Source organism: Dunckerocampus dactyliophorus, chromosome 3 (genome assembly GCF_027744805.1).
Source record: "Dunckerocampus dactyliophorus isolate RoL2022-P2 chromosome 3, RoL_Ddac_1.1, whole genome shotgun sequence".
Lineage (NCBI taxonomy): Eukaryota > Metazoa > Chordata > Actinopteri > Syngnathiformes > Syngnathidae > Dunckerocampus > Dunckerocampus dactyliophorus.
Genome location: NC_072821.1, coordinates 20,699,045 through 20,721,153, shown reverse-complemented (window position 1 = coordinate 20,721,153; position 22,109 = coordinate 20,699,045). Strand labels below are relative to the sequence as shown.

The 22,109-nt window shown below is 40.3% G+C and overlaps 1 protein-coding gene across 2 annotated transcripts in view; it reads left to right on the top strand.

Annotated features, from left to right (window-relative positions):
- The window catches only part of LOC129177986 (ephrin type-A receptor 6-like), a 70,742-nt gene that overhangs the window by 5,547 nt on the left and 43,086 nt on the right, over positions 1-22,109 (top strand). For both annotated transcript variants that reach the window (XM_054769578.1, XM_054769579.1), the window contains exons 2-6: positions 10,922-10,986; positions 19,485-19,613; positions 20,125-20,274; positions 20,361-20,522; positions 20,605-20,833. In XM_054769578.1, coding sequence (XP_054625553.1) covers positions 10,922-10,986; positions 19,485-19,613; positions 20,125-20,274; positions 20,361-20,522; positions 20,605-20,833 — 735 coding nt within the window. The remainder of the gene's footprint in view (positions 1-10,921; positions 10,987-19,484; positions 19,614-20,124; positions 20,275-20,360; positions 20,523-20,604; positions 20,834-22,109) is intronic.

Genomic DNA, 22,109 nt, shown 5'->3' with positions numbered 1-22,109 from the left:
ATTATCTCATGGCACATTACAGGTGAAGGTCACATTCGTAAATGAAAACAAAGAACCGACTGAAACCATCACCTGTTGCATGCCTCCTTCTCGCCACAGCGCCCGGTCGTGCGTAACGAACCAGATGCAAAAATAACGACCACAAACAGTTTTAGGTTTGATAAATCACATTGTGGGTGCAAAGTGATTACATTTGCATCTCCCAATATTTCATGCCTTCTGATAATCTACATATCTTCTGCATATTCATGAAAGCAAAAATGCAAAAAGGGCCGCTCATTTGACATACACAATCCTTGTGACACCCTGTTAGTAGATCAGCTTTGCACATGATATTGTTTTTATACACGCAAACCTGCAGTAGATCAGGCTCTGTGTGTTCAATATTGGCTTGTCCCAATTGCTTGACTCGCGACCATCATTAAGGATAAATATTGTATTGCAACGTCTACCCGAACATTGTGCGAATGACGAAGACAACAATTTCTTTATTGCCAAACCAAAAAGGCAACTGTTGGCCAAACCATGCCAAAATAACATCAGCAAACTCAACTGTCCTCTCGGCATGCAGCCACATCCGGACTCATTTCATATACGGACGTCACAAAACTCTTGAACTCCTTTGAAAAAGACAGCAATAACTACATAGTGTAGAGGTTTTATTATTGAGATGGATTGCTGAAGTCTGCTAGTGCTAGTGCTATTACTGTTTCATTTAATTATTGTATTTCGTGTTGTATTATTTGATGCCCATTATGTCCTCTGTGTACAGTGTGAGTGACTTTGGAGTCACTTTAGGTATAATTTAGGTATGAGATCCGGTTTTATCAAAACTCACACGTAACCCGAGGACCACCTGTATTGAATCGGCTCTCCTTTCAGCTTCCACTCTTCTTGGAACACTTTCTTCAATATGCTGGAGCGTGTCCGTGGTCCATTTTTGTCCATTCATCCAGAAGAAAATCTGTGAGGTCACAGATCACTGATGTTAGACTCACATTCTTACATTTTCTGAGGTTTGGATTCTCAAATTTGCTTTTTTGGACCTTCCGATAGAGTTGTGTTGGAAGAACAAAATGGTCAATCATGTATTGAGAAGATTAGGAACTTAGGTAACTTAAGCGCCTCCATTATTTTTTACTCCATTCATTTTAGGAGGTTTATCCCAAGACCCTGTAGACATCCCTACTTCCAGGTGTGGTCTTGTAAGCAGAGTAGAAATGCATGATAAAATCATGATTGTTCAAATTTACAATATTGGATGAACTATTTGTGACACTGTTTATTATTATTTCAGATTGCTTATTGAACAATGTAGTTAGGGATGTCCGTTAAACATGAGGCCTGTTCAGAGGAGATCAATTCCAGACTTCAATGATCATTATCAGTGAGTGTTTCTCATAGTGTGTAATGGAAACAGACTGTTCCACACTATCTCAGTATTTAGGGAGCCCAAATCCTCCCACTGCTATTTTAATTGACTGATAGCTCCTAAAGAATGGGGTCATTGCAGTATAAAGGATGTAATTGATTGGAAGAGGTATATAAATTGGGAGAGTGTTACCATCTTAATTGCATTGATCTTCCCTGCCTTGAACATGGGTGAGTAGAAGTTCGCCTAACTCTCTCCAAAAGTAAAAGAACCAACACTTGCCCGGTCCTTTTTTTCTACTCTCCTGATCATCCTTTGGGAATGAAACGGGTTTGGAAATGTGAGAACATTTTTGCTGTTGTACTTCAGTGCTGAATGTCTTGTCAGTGTATACAACATGCAAAGTACGCTTGTTGTTTTCTGTTCCTGCTTTCTGCACGTTTTCTGAACAAATCAGCCAGACGGCATCTTACAGCTCTTTTTGGAAAGTCAATCATATGGATGTGGTTTTCTCAGCAGCGCAATAAAAGTCGCAAATGATTCTATTATATTGGTGTTACATTTAGGATAAAGTTCCGAATTTCCCACTCGACTGCATGCTACGTGTTGTGGTGGTGGCGGTGGGGGCACATAATGCCGTCATTGTCAAATTTGTATGATTGGCCATGACACATTTTAAAAAATGAACAAAAAAACATGACAAAACCAGAATAAAAATCTGAATTTTTATTGTCATTGTAAAGAGTACAACAAAATTATGTACAATTCTCTTCAATGCAAAATAAAAGAATAAAGAGAAATAAAAAAATAGATAAAAAAAATTTAAAAACCTATAAAAACTAGACCTGAACTTCTATTCTTTTAGCTGCCATGTATGGATAACAAAATAAGATATTGCACAGATAGCTATATTAATATTGCACTGGTGGGTTACACGACAAAGAGCAGTTATAGATTATTGCGGCGGCCCTGTGAAATGTACTTTTCATAGTCAGGTTGTTTTGGCCTTCAGCATCCTGTACCGCCTCCCTGAAGGGAGCAGTTGGAACAAGGGCTTTGCAGGGTGAAAGCAAAACAAACATGTTTAGCACTAAAAATGAACTTTATTCTGTCACTACTTTTTGTTATTTTTTTTAGAAGGGTCGGATTACTTATTTGTCGCTATATTAGCAACACCGATCTCTCCTGCTGCGTCTTCCCATTCTCTGGCAGAACAGGTGCGTTACACAGGGTTACGTACAAGTTGCGTTCCTAGACTGTGATGCAAGTTGAGTTTTGATGTCAGCTGAATCTATACCAAAATTGAACCGAAATGAAGTCATAAGTCACTCACACTGTCAATAATTAAATAAAACAGTAATAAAAAGTATGGATGCTCCGATCGATCGGCCACCGATGTCCGTGGAAAAGCGCATGATCGGCATATGCCGGTAACTGCCTTTCAATGCCGATCAAAAAAGCAGATCACCTCTGGCAAGCCTGCAGCCAGACACTGCACATGCGTGTCAAAACCAAAACAAACATGTCTGCCGTGTGGAACTTACCTGACATTTGCGAGGTGATATAAAATGAAAAAAATGCTTGAAAAATATCTTGTGGGGGTAGCACATTAAAAAGCCTTAATTTAATATGACATTTGAAGAACAAACACTTGACGGAGTGTGGTGAGTTTTCGAGGCTCACCGTCTGATCATCAGTCAAATGGCAGCTAACGCAGCCGACGCTGGACAATACTCGCCCGTATGTGCTTGACAGTCAGAAGGCTAAGCAAATAACCCGAAAAATAATTGAATTAATAGGACTAGATGGCCAGGCTTTCTCAGCGGTGGAAGACACCGGGTTCGCCGACTGCTCTTTCCCTTGAAGCCCCGCTGCGTGCTTCTTGGGAGTCCTGCTATAACTCCATCAGATCCTTTTTTCATACCACATAGCCAATAGCAGGGGTGCAGCCAGGAATTCTGGCACCCATGAAAAAAAAATCACATTGGATCCCCTTTTTTATTTTGTAATAATTACCCATGTTTTGCGCCCCATGGCAGCCAGGGAACAATAGAATTGTCCTAACTTTCTCCCTTATACAGCACCCCTGGCCAATAGCACTCATCATAAATAAATTGATAAATGTACAGTTCATCCATGGTATCAGCCGATTTCACTCATGGATGACCGGTATCGGAATCGGCAGCATAAAACCCTGATCGGAGCATCCCTAATAAAAAGAACAACTTACTTTTATCCCTGTGGAACACAAGTAACCTTTCCATCTCAATAATAAAACCACTATGTTGCTTTGACATCAAATGTGTGTACGTAGTACAGCAGTTGCAGATTGTACTGGTTTGGAACCTCACCTGCATCACACTGAAAGCTGTTTGTATTTTGATCCTCTGACTAAATAAGGAAAAATAATAGGTAATAAGGAAACTGATTATTAGAAACACCTCTCTGTATGATGAGGTGATCTTCTACATCACTGCACACCGCAAAGTCTCACACTCAAAACGGAGCTCATTGGACTGAGCAAGTGTACCTAACATGGCCGTTGGTCATACAGTACTGTATAGCTTTAATCTATGAATTACAAGAGCAAAGGGATGTAGAGAAAGTGATAAAGTTACTGATTTTTTTTCTCCCAAAAAAATCATCAACCAATATTTGTGGCACCAAATATATATCTTTTTAATTCAAACATTCAATTTGACATTGAAGGGAGTTCAAGTGCAAGAAAGGTGAGGCTGCAAAACATGGCACAAAATATTACATCAGACATTAAAAATCATTATCATAAGTAAGCCTTTATGTACCGAGCTGATCAGCGGCGGATGGGGTTTCTGTAAATACTGACTTACTGCTTCATTTAGTCTCAAGCCAGGTTTATTAGCTTTGCCCTGGACAACCAAAATTGGAAAAAACAGTTGTAATGCTGGAGTGGCAGGTCATCTGAAGATGTGACTCTCCGCCCTATGATGCCCACCAGTGAAGTGGGACTTGCTTTATTGATAGAGATTGGAATTAACTGTCTGTGTAGAGACAAAGGAAATTGCACATTCATCATATCAAATTGGCTCACAGGACTCAGTCAGATAGTGGCTCTCTTCAAACCTGAGCCGTGACCGGAGTGCAGAGGGCTTGGGATTACTCTTGTATGTACTCATGCATTAAGAAAAAATAAGTTGTTAACACAACAGTTCAGGGGAGCACAGAACAGAGGCCCATAGACCCTCTTTGTATTTTTTGTTATTGGCAATGCAGGCCAAATGCGTATGCGTACTGATTGTTTTAGGACAAACCCCAAGTTAATTACGAGGGATGAGCCGGATACTCATTTTAGACTTGTTGTCGAGTACGAGCATGGAACGAGTACAGCTCGTCATTATCCGTAATTGTGATGAAGGAAAATTGTCATTGGGTAACTACTTAGTATGTATTCACTCTTCGTGCTGTGTGACTCCCAAGACAGACTCGCTACAACCAGAGCTTTTTCACACACAGACACAATACCGACAGTGACTCTCTGCTTGCTTGGCTCGACTCCAGCTCACATTCTCTATTTCGCTGTATTTCGATTTGTATGATATTTAAGTTAATTGGTAGACTTATTTCGTTACGTACTCGGTGCACTTGACAAGACAGAGCTGTAAACGGCTTGTGTTGCGTCCGTTTTTTTTTTTTGTGTGTGCTTGCTTCTAATTTGGCTGGTGATATAAAGTCAGTTGGAAAACTTTGCTGACAGATTAGTTCCCTGTTTGCCATCACTGGATGTTTGCATGAATCACCAACTTCACATAGATCATTAAAAAAATAATTAAATAATAAAGTCTAACAGATCAGTTACACATATACACAGTACACATACAGTTAAATAATAAACAATAAATATAGCAATTTATGATCAATCATTTCAGACTTAAAATAATGTACCGATTTAAGCCCCATCCATGGTAAAGGAGTGGGGAGAGACCAAGCCAGTGGGGACAAGATCTGGGCAGATGAACTCAATCTGTTTTTTGACAGATTTGAGTCTGCCCTCCCTCCCTAGAATCAGCCCTAGAATCCTCAAGGACTGTGCTGACCAGCTCTGTGGAGTTCTCAGGCACTTGTTCAATATCAGCCTGAGCCTGGAGAAAGTCCCGGCCCTGTGGAAGACCTCCTGTGTGGTCCCGATACCAAAGACACCGCGTCCCAAGGAGCCTAACCACTTCAGGCCTGTTGCCTTGACCTCTCACCTGATGAAGACCATGGAGAGGATTATCCTGCAGCACCTGCGACCCCTGGTGGGCACTCAGCTGGACCCCCTGCAGTTTGCTTACCGGCCTCGGATCGGAGTGGACGACGCAGTGATCTACCTGCTGCACAGATCACTGCTACACCTGGAGGACAGCGGGAGCGCTGTGAGGGTCATGTTTTTTGACTTCTCCAGTGCCTTTAACACCATCCAGCCGTCACTACTCAGAGTGAAGATGGAGAGTGTGGGAGTAGACCAACACCTGACTGCATGGGTTATAGACTACTTCACCAACAGACCACAGTATGTGAGGCTCCGTGACTGTGTGTCTGACATGGTACTCTGCAGCACAGGTGCCCCTCAAGGTACGGTGCTCTCCCCTTTCCTCTTCACCCTCTACACCTCGGACTTCACACACAACTCCACAAAGTGTCACATCCAGAAGTTCTCCGACGACACAGCCATCATTGGTTGTGTTTCAGAGGGGAATGATCTGGAATACAGGACGGTCATCAGGGACTTTGTCAGCTGGAGTGAGCTTAACCAGCTGCAGCTCAACACCAGCAAGACAAAGGAGATGATCATTAACTTCCAGAGGAAAACATCTCACTTTACACCGGTGAACATCCAGCGAGCGGACATAGAGTTGGTAGACAGCTACAAATTCCTGGGTGTTCACCTTAACAACAAACTGGACTGGTCCGTCAACACCCACGCCCTCTACAAGAAGGGCCAGAGTCGCCTCCACCTGCTGAGGAGACTGAGGTCCTTTGGTGTGTGCAGGACGCTTTTACGGACCTTTTATGACTCTGTGGTGGCCTCAGCCATCTTCTATGCTGTGGGCTGCTGGAGAGGGGGCAGCACGGAAAGGGACAGGAGCAGGATCAATAGGCTGATCAGGAGAGCGAGCTCTGTCTTGGACGGTCCTCTGGACTCCATGGAGGAAGTGGGGGAGAGAAGGATGTTGGCTAAGCTGACATCCATCATGGACAACACCTCTCACCCGCTACATGACACTGTTGTTTCCCTTAGCAGCTCCTTCAGCAGCAGACTGTTACACCCACGGTGTAAGAAGGAGAGGTTCCGCAGGTCCTTCATACCGACCGCTGTCAGGCTCTACAACACCTGCACCACCTGAACCATGTTGTAGTCAATATGCATTCTTTACACTGTACTCTTTACTTGCGTATCTTGCTTGCTGCTGTAACAAGTAAATTTCCCCGCTGTGGGATAAATAAAGTACATACATGCATACATACATTTCCAGTTAAACCATGCCCAATTCCGGTTTATGCCCTGCCCACTCAGAGTATAGATACGGATACAGATAATTTAGATGGATGAACAGAGACAGATAAAGATACAGATCGTAGTGTACTCTTTCATCCCTATTATTTACAATGTCTATTCCATCTAATCTTCTGACTGGACAGCTGATTACTTTAGGTTTTTGGCCTAATGTGTTGCCAGCTCCCAAAAACGACAACCATACTCTGTGAGTACTTAATAGTACAAAATATTAAATAAAACAAAACAACACTTTAGTATGTAGTACTTTGTCTTAACTGTTAAGACCATTGTCAATGTCAAAGATATAAAAACCAAGTGTGGAATAATCTCAGATCTTTAACCTCAGCTCCACGGGTCAAATATCTTGACTGTTACTGTACCGAAGAGGAATAATCTCTGAAAGTTTGGAGATGGGTCACAGCTACAACTCTCACAAAGGTTACAGGGTTCTGTCTCTGCTACAGAGAAACAAATCCAACACAACAATAATAGAAATACACTTTTTTGTGGTTGGAATGTGGGAATACACATTTTATTATTTGAAATATAATATTATATAATGGGAATTCAAATTGAGTGATGGATTGTACAAAATTACAATATTTTGTTGTCATGACCTTTTGTTTGTCTAATGTTCATTTCACTGCAACTCCTTAGTCACACACAACAACATCCCCAACAACTAATCACCGTTTTAAATGAGTCACAAAACACGTTTTGAGATTTTTCTTGTCCCACAAATTGATGCTAATCGATTATTGTCAACATTTTTGATACCAAATAAAAACCACTGATGTTCTGATAATATATATTAACCACATGATATTATAATATACCATAATAATACAATCTTTCCTTTAATATGTCATCTTTAACTCTGTAAAGCTGCAGAATTGGCATTTGTGACATGTACTGTATTTTCTCACAGGCAGTTCATACTGTCTGTCAAAAGTTTGGAGCATTTCTTGAAATGCTGGCTTTTTAACTGTATTAAAAAGCAGCATTTCTTTTGCGATGTAGCAAAAAATGTCTCAGTGAGTGTTGACTTTTGGGACAAAAGCTCTGCATCTGTGTAGTTTTTTTCCCAGATGGGAATACTGGGTCAGGTTGATCTGTTTGAGGTAAGTCCATCAGTTCATCCGTGTCGGCTCACGTTTCTCATTCGGTTTGAAGCTGGAATATTCCCATGCGGATACTCTGACATTTTGCTTTGCAATCATCTTTTTGCCTCCTAATTTCAACTACGGTACCACTGCATTGCTCCCCTCTAGGCTTACTTCCCGCACTCTGTGTGTATGCTAGCGGTCCCGCCTGACCCCACAGAGAAAAAGTGACTGTATGACAGAGAAGAGAATTCACTCATCGTTGTTTTATGGAACGCTGTTGTTCTATGAACCATCTAGGTGCTGAACCAGTGCACAGTGATCCCTCTTTCTGCCTGTTTGGAAGCAATAGACAAGGAAAAAAGACACGCATGTACATGGCAATATATGGAGTGCCGGCAAAATTATCGATTACGTTTTCATTTATCGTGCGATTTATTTATTACCGCAAGACTGTTTTTTTCTGAACGAAAAATCTTATCACGTTTTAATCTTGCAACATGAGATCTTGTGTCACCCCTATTCTTCAGATATTGTAAAAAAAAACCATCAGGACTTGAGCAGTTTTTCATTGTTTACATGTATCCACTGCCTTAAAAGACTATATGTACACTGCAATAATAATCCATCCATCCATTTTCAGTACCATTGTTAGGGGGCCTACTACAGCTGACTTCCTGGACTGGTCGTCAGTCAATTGCAGGACACAATAGTTATAATAATAACAATAATAAATTATTTTGATGAGGTTGATCAGTTTTCAAACGAATTAATCATGATTTATCACTATTTGCAACTATGTCTGAAATTTAAATTGAATGAAATGCAAATTTTTTCTGTAACTTTTTATTATTAAGGGAGAAAAAAAATCTAAACCTACATGGCCCCGTGTGAAAAAGTGATTGCCCCCTAAACCTAATAACTGATTGCTGCAAGGCCACCCTTGCAGCAACAACTGCAATCAAGTGTTTGCGATAACTTGTCTCATACAGCGCTGTGGAGGAATTTTGGCCCACTCATCTTTGCAGAATTGTTGTAATTCAGCCACATTGGGCTGTTTTTGAGCATGAACCACCTTTTTCAGGTCATACCACAGCATCTCAATAGGATTCAGGTCAGGACTTTGACGAGGCCACTCCAAACTCTTCATTTTGTTTTTCTTCAGCCATTCAGAGGTGGACTTGCTGGTGTGTTTTGGATCATTGTCCTGCTGCAGAACTCAAGTTTGTTTCAGCTTGAGGTCACAAACAGATGGTCGAACATTGGTAGACTGCAGAATTCATGGTTCCATTTATTACAGCAAGTCTTCAACTTTTATCTCATCAGTCCACAGAATATTTTCCCAAAGGTCTTGCGTATCAAGATGTTTTCTGGCAAAATTGAGACGAGCCTTAAAAGTCCTTAACTGTTTTTCAGGTAATAAAAAAATATAAATGAATACATGGGTCCAAACAATTTTAAACAATTTTTTAACCAAAGTGAAATAATATTTTCTTTTTTTTATCCTCTTAATGACAAACATGAATTAATAGAAAAAAAAATAAAAAAAGAAAACAAAGGAGTCAGTCCCTCACCAGCCATGAACCTCACTGCAGGTCACTGCATACAGTATATGGTGCTGGAATTGCACTGCTGTGCAATTCCAGCACTTCCAGCCAGAATAAATTTATAAACAAGCATCAGACTTTGTTTGAACTTCCAGGTAATTGCAACACACGCCTAATTTGCAAAAACCATTTGTAGCAATGACCTGAGAGGGACTGAAAGTTTTTAATTTGCAGTAAGTTGCTTTAAATGATGATTGTCACTTTAAATGCTTAAATGTGCAACCCACAATCATCTCAAACTGCTGTGGAAGGTTAGATTGTGAACCGCTTCCACACTAAACTCTGGTTGAGTACAAATACAAAAATTGTCTGAGATGGCTTCAAAACAATCATGCTGAATTTAATGTACATTTGCAAAAGTTGCAAACGCAGGCCAGAGTGTCTCCATACATTTCACACTGACGTGAACAGATTTATTTTTAGCAGAGCGGATTCTGCTGTGTCTCACTCAGACACAAAGTGATGCTTTCCGCAGCCTTCTATCTTCCACACAGACAGCAACGAAATGCACTTTGCCTTTTTCATGAACATTACTCTGCTTTGATTTAATTAAATAGGGAATGCCACGTTGAAAAAAAAACTGTTGTAATCTCATTGTTGTTTTTTGAATTAATAGTTTTGAATCCATAGTTACAGTAACTAACCATGGTGGAGAGATCGCGATTAAGAGATAAGGTTCATTAGGTCATTTGACCTTTGTGTTCATGAAGCTAGTCCTCCATGACAAGACAGTGTGTTGTATCCCTTAATCCACATGTGTCAAACTCGTGCCCTGGAGGGCCGAGACGCTGCAGGTTTTCTCTCCAACCAGCTTCTTCAGCAGGTGATTTAATTGATGAGCTCCTTCCCTCAAACTGAAGGTGTTGATCATTAAAATCACCTGCTTTAGTGACTGGATGGAAAGAAAACCTGCAGTGTCTCAGCCCTCCATGGCACGAGTTTGACACCCCTGCCTTAATCCAGCAATATTTCTGAAAAATCTTCGTGACCTCTTTATGGGAGCGTCGACTTCCCCTGTACATGCAGGTCAGGTGTCTAATAGAGCTGCATTGTCCTGGACCTTCTAAAGAGCTATTATTTCACACTTGGTTGAATCTGTTAAGGGCGTTACGACCCTCTATGCTCACTGACAGCTTGATAAGTATTGTCTGTTCTTTTCCCATTTTGGCATTTCCATTTCTTTTCTCTTTAACTTCCGAGTCCAACCTCTTTTGCACTCACCCGCTTCGCTTTTTGCGGCTCTCCTGCCATTCTTGTGCTTGTACCGCCGTGCTCTCACTCTTCTAACCTTCCTTTCCATTTTACACGACTTTGCTCTTTCCAGTGATTCTTTTGGACACCACAGCAGTGCTGGGAGAACTGGACTGGAAGACCTATCCTGTCAATGGGGTGAGTGACATTAGAATTGATTCGTTTAAGACTCATCTATGTTAAAGGCCTTTAGTGACTATAAAAGGTTAACAAATCTTGATTCATAAAATACACACCACCAACAGCATTTCATGGCAGGTTATAATTTGGACATCGTTGCGCTGTTTGTTATGCTGTCTGAACTTGCATTACTTGCGTGACTTGTACACTTGTACACTTATTGCGTGAGCAGACAAGTAGACGGACATCAAGGTCATCCTTCACAACTCCTCGGGTTGATGATTCAGATGAATGCACAGAATATCACATGTAACATATGCTCTTATCAAGCCAAATCCACTGAACAGTGATGCAATGCAACAACATCCAACCAGCCAGTCGTCTTAGAATCAGCAGATTCAGGAGACACTGAAGAGATGATGACCGTAAAATTCCCGAACAGATCACAATTGTCACTGTTTTCCGTAGTGTTTGTGACATTGAAAAAAATGACAACAAGAAGTGAAAGAAATGCAATTCTAAACATATTTCTTTTGCTTTTCATGTTTTTTAATCGATTTTGCAAAGGCGTCATGGCCGATTACGCAAATTCAATGTTATTCCCCACCACCCCCGCAACACACCACCATTACAGATAGATCGTAGTCCTGTCCTGTGGTCAACACTGAACTAACGTCCATATTAACAAACAAAGAAACCCATTTTTCTTGTTTTCTTTGTGAAAACGCATGCCTCGGGTGAAAAGGATGTAATGCAAAGCACATGTGGCGCTGTGAACGCATATGGAACCATGTGACACACTATACTATCGAAGAACAAAAAACGCATGTGAATAAGTCCGTCGTCTTTCGTTTTCCAAGGCTCCTACAGACTTACGACAAAGTGGAATTACCTCTGCGAGTCATTCTGGGAGTGTAACACAATAAATACCAGGAGAATGTTGACTGCGGTCAGTCATGACACTCAAAATATTCAGACATGTTGGCTTGTCATCATATCTCACTTCTGGTCACGTGACGGTGATAGGGTGGCGACGGGTCAGTGATGTCATTGTTTTCAAAAAGCTGTGGATTGCTCGTTATATTGTCCTCATATTCACCCACCTCTATGAATCACACTTATCCTCAAACATCTACATATATATACTGTATACTGTATATATGAACATGTTGTGCTTGTTTAAAACATAAAGATGGGGGGGGGGGAGCACAGTGGAATTTATGTCTTTATTCAGAAGGCCCGTCTACAGATAAGCTTAATGGGACATAATTCTTATAAACCTATGAGATATAAATGTGCAACTATTGGCGGGAGCAAGCAGCAATTTTTCCACATCGGGTCTAATTTAGGACATGAAATGACAACAGAACAATTTGTGCTCTTGGCTGTTATTAAAAGTGCAATAAATACTGCAGCAATGCCAATATTAAGCAACAAAGTACAGAACCATTTCCCAGGCCAAATACTGTACCCACTGTGGGGAAAAAAACCCCAACAACTTCTCTCTGGAAAACAACTCAGGAGGTTTCGCTGTTGGGGAACGTTGGCTGTAATTGGCTGAACAATAACACAACACGTCACCACTCAGATTCACATCAAATCAATAATTCATCACAACTGCAGAGATTTAACGTTATTTTCATAATGTTTTTCTCATAGCCTGTAGGGAGACAATGACAAATTGGGCTGTTGTAATCTAAATCTCACCACCCTTTGCCAGGTTGACTTCCTCTACTGTTATTGATAGGGTGTGTGTAAAATTCATAACTCATACTCATATAAAAACCTATCAATTAAATGTTTTACATCATAATCATTTTTGCATAATTAGGTTTTTGATTCATAATCTGTCAAAGTTCACATTTTATGCCTTTCTTGCCATGATGTTGATGCCGTTCACATTATTGCACCACATAACTAATAGTGTAGCGCATGAGAGGATGAACCACAACCACAATGAGGATAACAAGACGTGTTTTACTAATAAATTAGCTGCTGCCACAATATGTATAATTAATTTGAACACTTCCTCACATGTTATCTGTCAGTAACAAACTGAAGTACAAATTATGTCCCTTTAATGCTCATGGTGGTAAAGCTGTTTTTAGTGCTTTGTCATTGACATCATCGACTGCACATCTGCAGGCTGGGCTCAGTTGTCAAATATATCTTTCACTTGCTGAATTCAGACCCACTGGGAGTTTCTGTAAAAAAAACAAAAAAACACTCCCAACAGGAAGAGTGAGAAAGTTTTTGTAGAATGTTTTCAGTATTTGAATGTTTGCACAATGATCGTATTTTACAACTGCTTCTTCTCAATGCCATGAAGAATATCTCAGTGCAAAGTCACAGAGAAGCTCATAAAAGAAGGCGTGAATGTGGAAACACATTTAAGGCAGGGTGTAGGAGAGCGCTCTGTCCAAAGGTGTAATTCCGGCATAAATCCTGCTCATGGAATGAATACAAACTAATTTACCCAAGAGGGTTACAATTTACAATTGGTCCATTGTCCACAATGACAGCTTGCCTGATGATTGCTATTGATGCCAAACCATTGGCAAACTATGCTAACAAGGTCCACGGTACTTTTGACCAAATGTGGTTTATTTTTTTTACATAACCTCCCCTATAGTCCACAAACTTGGCGCTTGGATTCCCGTGGTATAGAAGCTCTCATTCTGATTATGAAAAAGTCCTCAACAACAGATATGACCTCATCATCGGTCTGACAATGCTTCCCTGCCAAGTGTTTGTTCTTGTTGAGGAACAGAAAATGGCCAGATGGTGCCAAATCTGGAGAATGTGGAGGGTGATCGAAGCCACAGTTGCGCACAACATTCATTGCAACCTTGTAACTTGTGTGCAGGAGCATTGTCCTGGTGAAACAGGACCTTCTTTGTCAGTTTTCCAGGGCGTTTTGACTTAATAGCCTTTCACAGCTGCCTCAAGTTCTCATAGCTCCATTGATGGTTTGGCCTTTCTCAATGTAATCAATGGACACAATGCCCGAACCATCTCAGAAGACAGAGGCCATCCTTAGGGGGGTTGGCACTTTGGTCTCTTGCTTGAGGAGGTGAACCTAACATGCATCTTGGTGAGGAAACATTCAAGAAACCCTGCTGAATCTGTTTCATAAAGTGCCAAATTTGCCTGCGACATGACCAGTCTGGTGTGCTTTTGATCAAGCGTTAATAGCCGTGGCACCCTCCGAGCGGAACTTCGACATGCCAAGTTTGTTGTGCAGAATGTTTTATACTTGTTGACAGGAGATGCCTGGAGCATTAGCTATCTGATTAACACTTAAATGTCTGTCATCCATCAACATGTGGTGAAGACGGTTAATGTTCTTTTGGATGCTAGCTGTGGCAGGATGTTGGGACCTTGGATCATTTTCAAGGCTCTCTCTACCCTTCTTGAATTAAGCTGCTCACTTTTGCACAGTTGATAAAGCTGCAGCCTCGTCCCCTAATGTAGCAACCATGTCAGCATGAATGTCCTTGGGGGCTGACCCTTTTTTCTGCAGATATTTGATAACACCACAGTGCCTAATTTTATCCATTTTCACAAAATGTCTCTTTCACAAAATACTACTTTTCAATGTCCTGAATTATTCATCCATTTATTCGAAGGAAAGCATGCAGTTCGTATCAGAAAAGGCTGAATCTAATGCATACCAAGTGTCATTGATGTAGCATAACTTCTTTTTAGTCAAGCTATGAACTTTACACCTCTAACCCTCGTCGTTACTATTCATTTTATTATTATTATTTTATTTTTTGCTCAGGCCAAAACTTGTAAGTGTACTCCACCTCAAAAGATGCAGACTCAGCCACCTGCAACAAGTGCTTCAAAGTAATTTAGTCATGTCTTGTAAGTAACTTCATTTTGCTAAATTAATACACCACTATTGCATGCAGGATTAAAGCAAATGATTCAAGATTACATTTATTTCAACCAAAATATATAAGGACACCACCACCGGCTAGCATATGTTACCAAATCGCGGTTTAAAATAACAAATTGAAAAAAAAAAATCTATATTTCTCTGCATAAAAAATTGTCGGGCGCTTTAAATCGGGCCAAATAAGGTGACTGCCATTCTTGGCTGTCACTCACGGCTGAAACTTACATGTCCATAGTGCTTGCACATACAAAGAAGCAGTCTCAGAGAAGCGACAAACAATTAGTCTTTGTGTTGTTACGATTATACATTGCTACAAGGCTAAGCATTCAACGATACTTAATTATTTAGTTAATTATAGTTAGTTATTTGCCTGCACGCTTTAGTTCCTGTTTCTGTGTTTTTCTTGTATTACTTCCTGTTTTCCTTTGTTTGTGCTCTGCCATCTTTACGTTCTTGCCCACGCGCACCTGGAACTGATTTGTGTTCCACTTCTACTTAGTTCAGCCACGTGCTTCTTAGTCTGTTGGTGTATTGTGTTTTACTGCTTGTCAGATGCTGGATCACTGTTGCTGCTCTACATAACAATATTCAAATATATATTTTACCTGCATTAGGTCTCGTCTCTGCATCCTGGGGTCGTCGCCAGAATTAACGACATGCCGTCGCGTGACATGTTAGTTGCTAAACTTTGCCCAGTCAATATCGTTAGCTGCCAACAAACATAACTACAGTTGTCCCTTGCCAATTTGCGTTTTGAATTTTGCGGTTTCACTCTATCATGGTTTTCCAAAAATATATGATATACATAAAATTAATAAATCATGTGTTGTTAGTCAAAAACTGTGCATATTTAAGGAAATGTTATGTATTTTTTCCCCAAGTTAAGCATTTTCAACTACTTAACCGTATGTCAAGTTAATAACTCGTGGCTGTGTCAGTTAATACTGAGCATTATTATTTTTGCAGAAGAAGAATCTTTTTTTTAAGCAGTTCCTGTACCGAGTCTCATTAGATTGGGCAAGTGTGCCTAATATTATGCTCGTCGAGTGTTTAGTCATGCATTACTGAGACAAAACATGCAGTCTGCAGTTTAATAAAAGTACATTCCATAACCCCTTGCGTTTTATTGCTTTCCTTAATTGACACACATATTTGTAATCACTTTGAGTTTACATTTAGTTTTAGAGTATGTGCTCTAATGTGGTGTGTGTGTAACAGTTAATAAGCTCTGTGATTAGTCTGTGCATATCTGATGCAGCTCATGTTTCAAACTAGCTGCCTGGATTGTTTTTTTTCTTCCTTTTTGAACTATGCCACATCCCAAGGGTGCATTTTAGAACGCTGAAGAACATAGAGTAAGAAATCATCATTTTCAGCTATTTGTAGACATAATGGAACTGAAATAACTTCATGCTGATCTTATGAAAAGCATGGAGTCAGCTTATATCGAAGGCACACGTCTTTCTCCTGGAAAAAAAAGAAGTAGGGCACCAATATATAGGATTTAAAAACGAGCAAGTTTTCCCTCACGTTACATATATTTCCAATGGCTTAACCATCTTCACTGGATATACACCAGCAAATTCTCCTAAATGACACCGGCATGTGGCAAGTACTGCACAATCACTAGTACAATCATACTTATATCTGTTATCGATCTGGCCACCCTGTTTTGGTGTCACTTAGTGATAAGACAAAACAAATGTAATACAGCCTGATAATAAATCATGTAAATGCAAAAAATGTAGGTCGCTTTTTAAACTGACAAAGCACTGAGCCACGCAGAGACAACTGCCACTCACAATCTGACTGCTCTCATCAGATACTTCATGAACTGAAACAGACAGATGAGACCCTCAAGCTGGAGAAAGCTTGCATGGTGAGAGAGATGACTTTTAACTATTGAGACAAGCAGCTGATGTTTGTCAACCCCTGCAGTGTTATACATTACAGCTTGATGTGTCAATTACCGCCATTAAAACGCCATTTAATTCACTACTCACATCTTCAAAGCCAGCCATATTGAATCATAGTGAGGCGGCAGGCTTTAATCTCAAGCCTATATGCATTAAAATGAAGAAGTAGCTGTTGCATTGTCAACACCCTTTTTTCTTTGGATATGCTTTTGTATGTGTTTCTTCAGAGGCTTTGCTCTATAGTATCTTACATGCAATGGTGTGAAAGTGCGTTTGCCCCCTTCCTGATTTCGTATTTTTTTGCATGTTTGTCACATTTAAATGTTTCCAATCATCAAACAAATTTTAATATTAGTCACTGACAACACAACTGAACACAAAATGCAGTTTTTAAATGCAACTTTTTATTATTAAAGGAGAAAAAAAATATATATATGGCCCTGTGTGAAAAAGTGATTGCCTTCTTGTTAAAACTTAACTGAGATTATTTGAGCTCTATCAGTCTGGCAAAGATTATAAAGTCATTTCTAAAGCTTTGGGACTCCAGCGAACCACAGTGAGAGCCATTATCCACAAATGGCGAAAGCATGGAACCGTGGTGAACCTTCCCAGGAGTGGCCAGCCAACCAAAATTACCCCAAGAGCGCAGTGACGACTCATCCAAGAGGTCACAAAATACCCCACAAAAACATCCAAAGAACTGCAGGCCTCACTTGCCTCAGTTAAGGTGTTCATGACTCCACCATAAAAAAGACACTGGGCATGCAAGGTAGAGTTCCAAGACCAAAACCACTCCTGAACAAAAAGAACATTAAGGCTCATCTCAATTTTGCCAGAAAACATCTTGATGATTCCCAAGACCTTCAGGAAAATACTCTGTGATCTGATGAGACAAAAGCTGAACTTTTTGGATGGTGTGTATCCCATTACATCTGGCGTAAAAGTAACGGCGCCTTTCAGATAAACATCATACCAACAGTAAAATATGGTGGTTGTAGTGTGATGGCCTGGGGCTGTTTTGCTGCTTCCAGACCTGGAAGACTTGCTGTGATAAATGGAACCATGAATTCTGCAGTCATCCAAAAAATCCTGAAGGAGAATTTCTGTTTCTGTTGTTTATTTCTGTTGTTTATCATATGAGGAAAGTTGAAGATCGCAAACATAAGATGAGGAGAATGTAAATTAGGCCTATTAAAGCATACATCTTATACAGGGTGCAAATTTTAGTTGATCGAGCCTCTTTACAAGTGCCCCTCTAGGCGATGGAAGAGCGCGCATGATGAATTTAAACACTGGAACCTTCACAGTCTTGTTTCAACATAAAAATAAATAGTTTTATTTTACTTTTAGCATTAATCAGACACTATAATACACTGTATGTTACAAACTATTGGGACACTTAACTGTTACGATGACAAGAGGTGAACTTAGAATTATAACTTAAATGAAGATACTTTCTGCAAGATTTTATTCATTTTATTCATATACTGTACCTCTTGGAACAATTCCAGTCTGCCTTGGTAAAAATCACAGATGAACTTGTAGCTAACTCTGGACTAGTAACCATTTCCATCCTGCTTGATTTGAGTGCAGCCTTCCACAATCTCCCATACTATTTTCACTGGCAAACTAACCTCCATCGCAATCTTAGATTAGACTGGTTCATATTGGATCTCTCTAGTCTACTAATTTTATTCAACTTAAACCGTACAAGTGTAGAGCCCTTGTGTCAATAAATGTTCCGCAAAGGTTGAATTGAGACAACTGGACCCTTTTTTTGTTGAAGACGTTTCACCCTTTGTCCAAAACGATTATTCAGTTCCAAATTTTTAGGTGTGGACTTTCCCTATTTATATCCCTGGTAGGTGTGTCCCCTTAAGGTGTTTACAAGAGGGTTGTTGTTGTAATTGTGGCCCAGCGTGGCTGTTGAACAACCTTCCTGCAATTAGTCGTTCTGAATTTCTCTTCCAAACCAGCCAGGTACAGGAACACCACATTTCGGCTCCTGTTTCTATCTTCAGGCTCGGATGTAGTGGTCCTTCTTCCCCTGGCGGATTTGACAAAGGTCCAGTTAGTATGCCCACAGTTAGAAAGAGCCTTCCTGATGTCTAGTTTTATGAATATTGAGGGTGTCGTACAGTTAAGGGAGAGCAGACAAATGAGACGTGGCTGATGCAACATCTTGAAAATATTGGTGGTGCGGACCTAGAATCTCTCAAACTTCATGTTTTTATATATCAGTTTACACTGCACGAGTGAGATGCATGGGTTCAACTTGTTGTGGAACAGAGTATAACATAGTTATTAGCAAAACTACTACTAACTCCATTTACTGTGCCGTGCCTCTTGTTAATATTTGAAAGAAAACACTGATTCCTCAAATGTTGCATCATGCTGGAACAGAAATGGGCCTTCGGAAGCATAAAATGATCCAAGATGTGCTGGTAATATGAAGAATTCAGATGTAGGCCAACCAATGTCTGATTAACCCAAATCAAGAGGCCCTTTGCGTCAATTTGGTTTGTTTGCACGAGTCTCACAGAAAGTTAAAGCAAAAATTACTGTATTTAAAGCATACAAGGTATGGTGACTTTTATGTGATACATTCGTATTTGGCTTATCTTTTGAGCACCTGGCAAAATGGTAGAACCAATGTGTGTATATAGCTAAAGCCTTGCATATTTTTTATTTTACAGTGGGATGCCATCACTGAGATGGATGAACAGAACAGACCAATCCACACCTTCCAAGTTTGCCACGTGATGGAGCTAAACCAAAACAACTGGCTTCAATCTGGATGGATCCAGCGACAGGCAGCACAGAGGGTCTGGATTGTTTTACTGCTCCAATATCTCCTTTCTGTTTCTTTACCATAAAGTATGATTCAGATTTATTCTCTGTGAAAATAATCAAAGTAGCAAGGTGGGCTGGGTGTGTCAGTGTGTCATATTTCCATTTCATACACTCATACATACATTCATACATACACTGTAATTCAGTCGCTTAGAAATTCATAAATGCTGTAGGAGGATGCTGAAAATGAACTCTTTGCAGGCAAGGCAGGCTTCCAAGTAATGTATCACAAAACAGATTATCCAAGCCTATGCCAACATGTACAGGTTCATCAATAAACATAATGTGAAATCATTCAAGATACAGGAAGTGCTCCCTAATGGAAGCAGCCTACCTTGTATGAACTTGAGTTGTATCACAGACTTATAAAAAAGCTAAGACTTTAAATATATCACAAAATATTTTTTTTTACTTCTAATAATGGTTTAAATGGTGAACTTTTGGTTGATGCTATTTACAGTATGTATTTACATTTCCATATAGGTATATGTGGAACTGCGTTTCACTTTGAGAGACTGCAACTCCATTCCTTGGGTGTCTGGCACATGTAAGGAAACCTTCAACCTCTTCTACCTGCAGACGAATGAACCGCTCCCTGCAGGGACACGCTTCCGACCCACCGACTATACCAAGGTTAGTGTCCGACACAAAAGAATGTACAAAAGGTGTCATCTGAAAATGCTTCACGATACTAATCAAATGTTTTGGATCATTTTAAGGTTGATACTATAGCAGCAGATGAGAGTTTTACTCAGACAGATCTTGGCGATCGTGTTCTTCGGCTCAATACTGAGGTCAGGGAGGTGGGGCCGGTGACACAGAGAGGTTTCTACTTGGCCTTCCAGGATGTGGGCGCTTGTATTGCTCTTGTATCTGTTAAGGTCAGTAGACAGGAATGAGTGCCATTAAATGGACAGTTTTATCTGGTTTGCATGAAATTCCCATTTAACTGTTTTACTTCAGGTGTTCTACAAACGCTGCCCATCAACGCAGCGGAATCTCGCGGAATTTCCCGACACTGTGCCACATACGGACTCTTCCTCTCTGGTGGAGGTTAGGGGCGCCTGTGTGGAGAATGCGGAGGAGAGAGATACGCCTAAATTGTACTGTGGCGCTGATGGAGACTGGTTGGTACCACTGGGTCACTGCATATGTAGCTTTGGCCACGAGGAGATGGATGGCTCCTGCCAGGGTAAGACGAGTTTTGAGTTTTTTATGTTTACAAGTTTGTCTTGAAGGTATCAGTTGGATAAAGCAAGCAAGAACAATGCAACATCCACCAATGTATGTTTTCTTACACTCAACCTCCTTATGCACACTTTACTGTGACATGTTTAAAGTTTAAAGAGGGATGAAAAGTTCCTTGACTGAAAATAATTACATGCGCCTGCCAGTTGGACCTCATTAGTAAAGGTAAATGCCTCCAGTCTGCATTCCAGGACATGAGGCTGAAGCAGACGTTGTGAGACGGGAGGACTCACAACACCTAGAAGAAAGGCCATGCCTTGGGGCCTCGGTCACCCTCCGTCAACTTGAAAATTAGGGTTTATGTCTTGGGTTTGAAAAGCTACAAAAAAAGGTCGTTTATCGAGGCTAATTAGGATACACTTGCAGCCACATCCACAAGTTTTACTTGCCCTTCAAGAGATGTTTAGGAATTCATTGTTGAGAAACAAATGTACAGTCGTCCCTCGTATTACGGTTAATTGGTTCCAGACAAGGCCGTGATAAGTGAATTTCCACGAAGTAAGATTCCTTATTTATAAATTCAATATTTTTGTGGTTAGAGCATAGAAATCCTGTTTGTGACCTTCTAAATATGTTTTGTACAGTTATTAGAGCCCTGTAGACATGAAATAACACCCCTATAGTCACCTTTACACCTTTACTACATTGTATCATCAATGTAACGTTACTGACACCTAGTGGCCAGTGTAGAATACGAATCTTCTGCCGCTGTTTGTCATGAAGAAGAGACTCACGATGCACTTTAGTCGCTTTATTAACAAGCAGAGAACATATACAGTGAACATTCACACAGCGGCTGGTGTCGCCACTCTTTACACAGCTGACCTGCTGCTAGCATCCAGCTAACAGTTAACTCTAGCTAGCTGACGTCACACACGTCACTTCCCAGGCACTGCTTCTTAAAGTCACAGATACTGTATTACACCTCATATCACGTCTTTTGAATGCCTTATATTTGTATTTTCATTCAGTTAGCCATTTTTATGAATGAAAATGCTTAGTTTAGGCCAGGGGTGTCAAACTCCCTTTGGTCTGCGGGCCGAATACAGCTTAATTTGAGATCAAGCGGGCCGGACCAGTAAACTCATTGCAAAATTACATAGAACTAACAATAAGCCCACTTTTTTCCTTTGTATTAGTCACTAATACTAATAATTAGTGCAAAGAATGAGTAAATTATCAAAATGTTTATTAACAGAATTTTCCTTTTACATTATGAA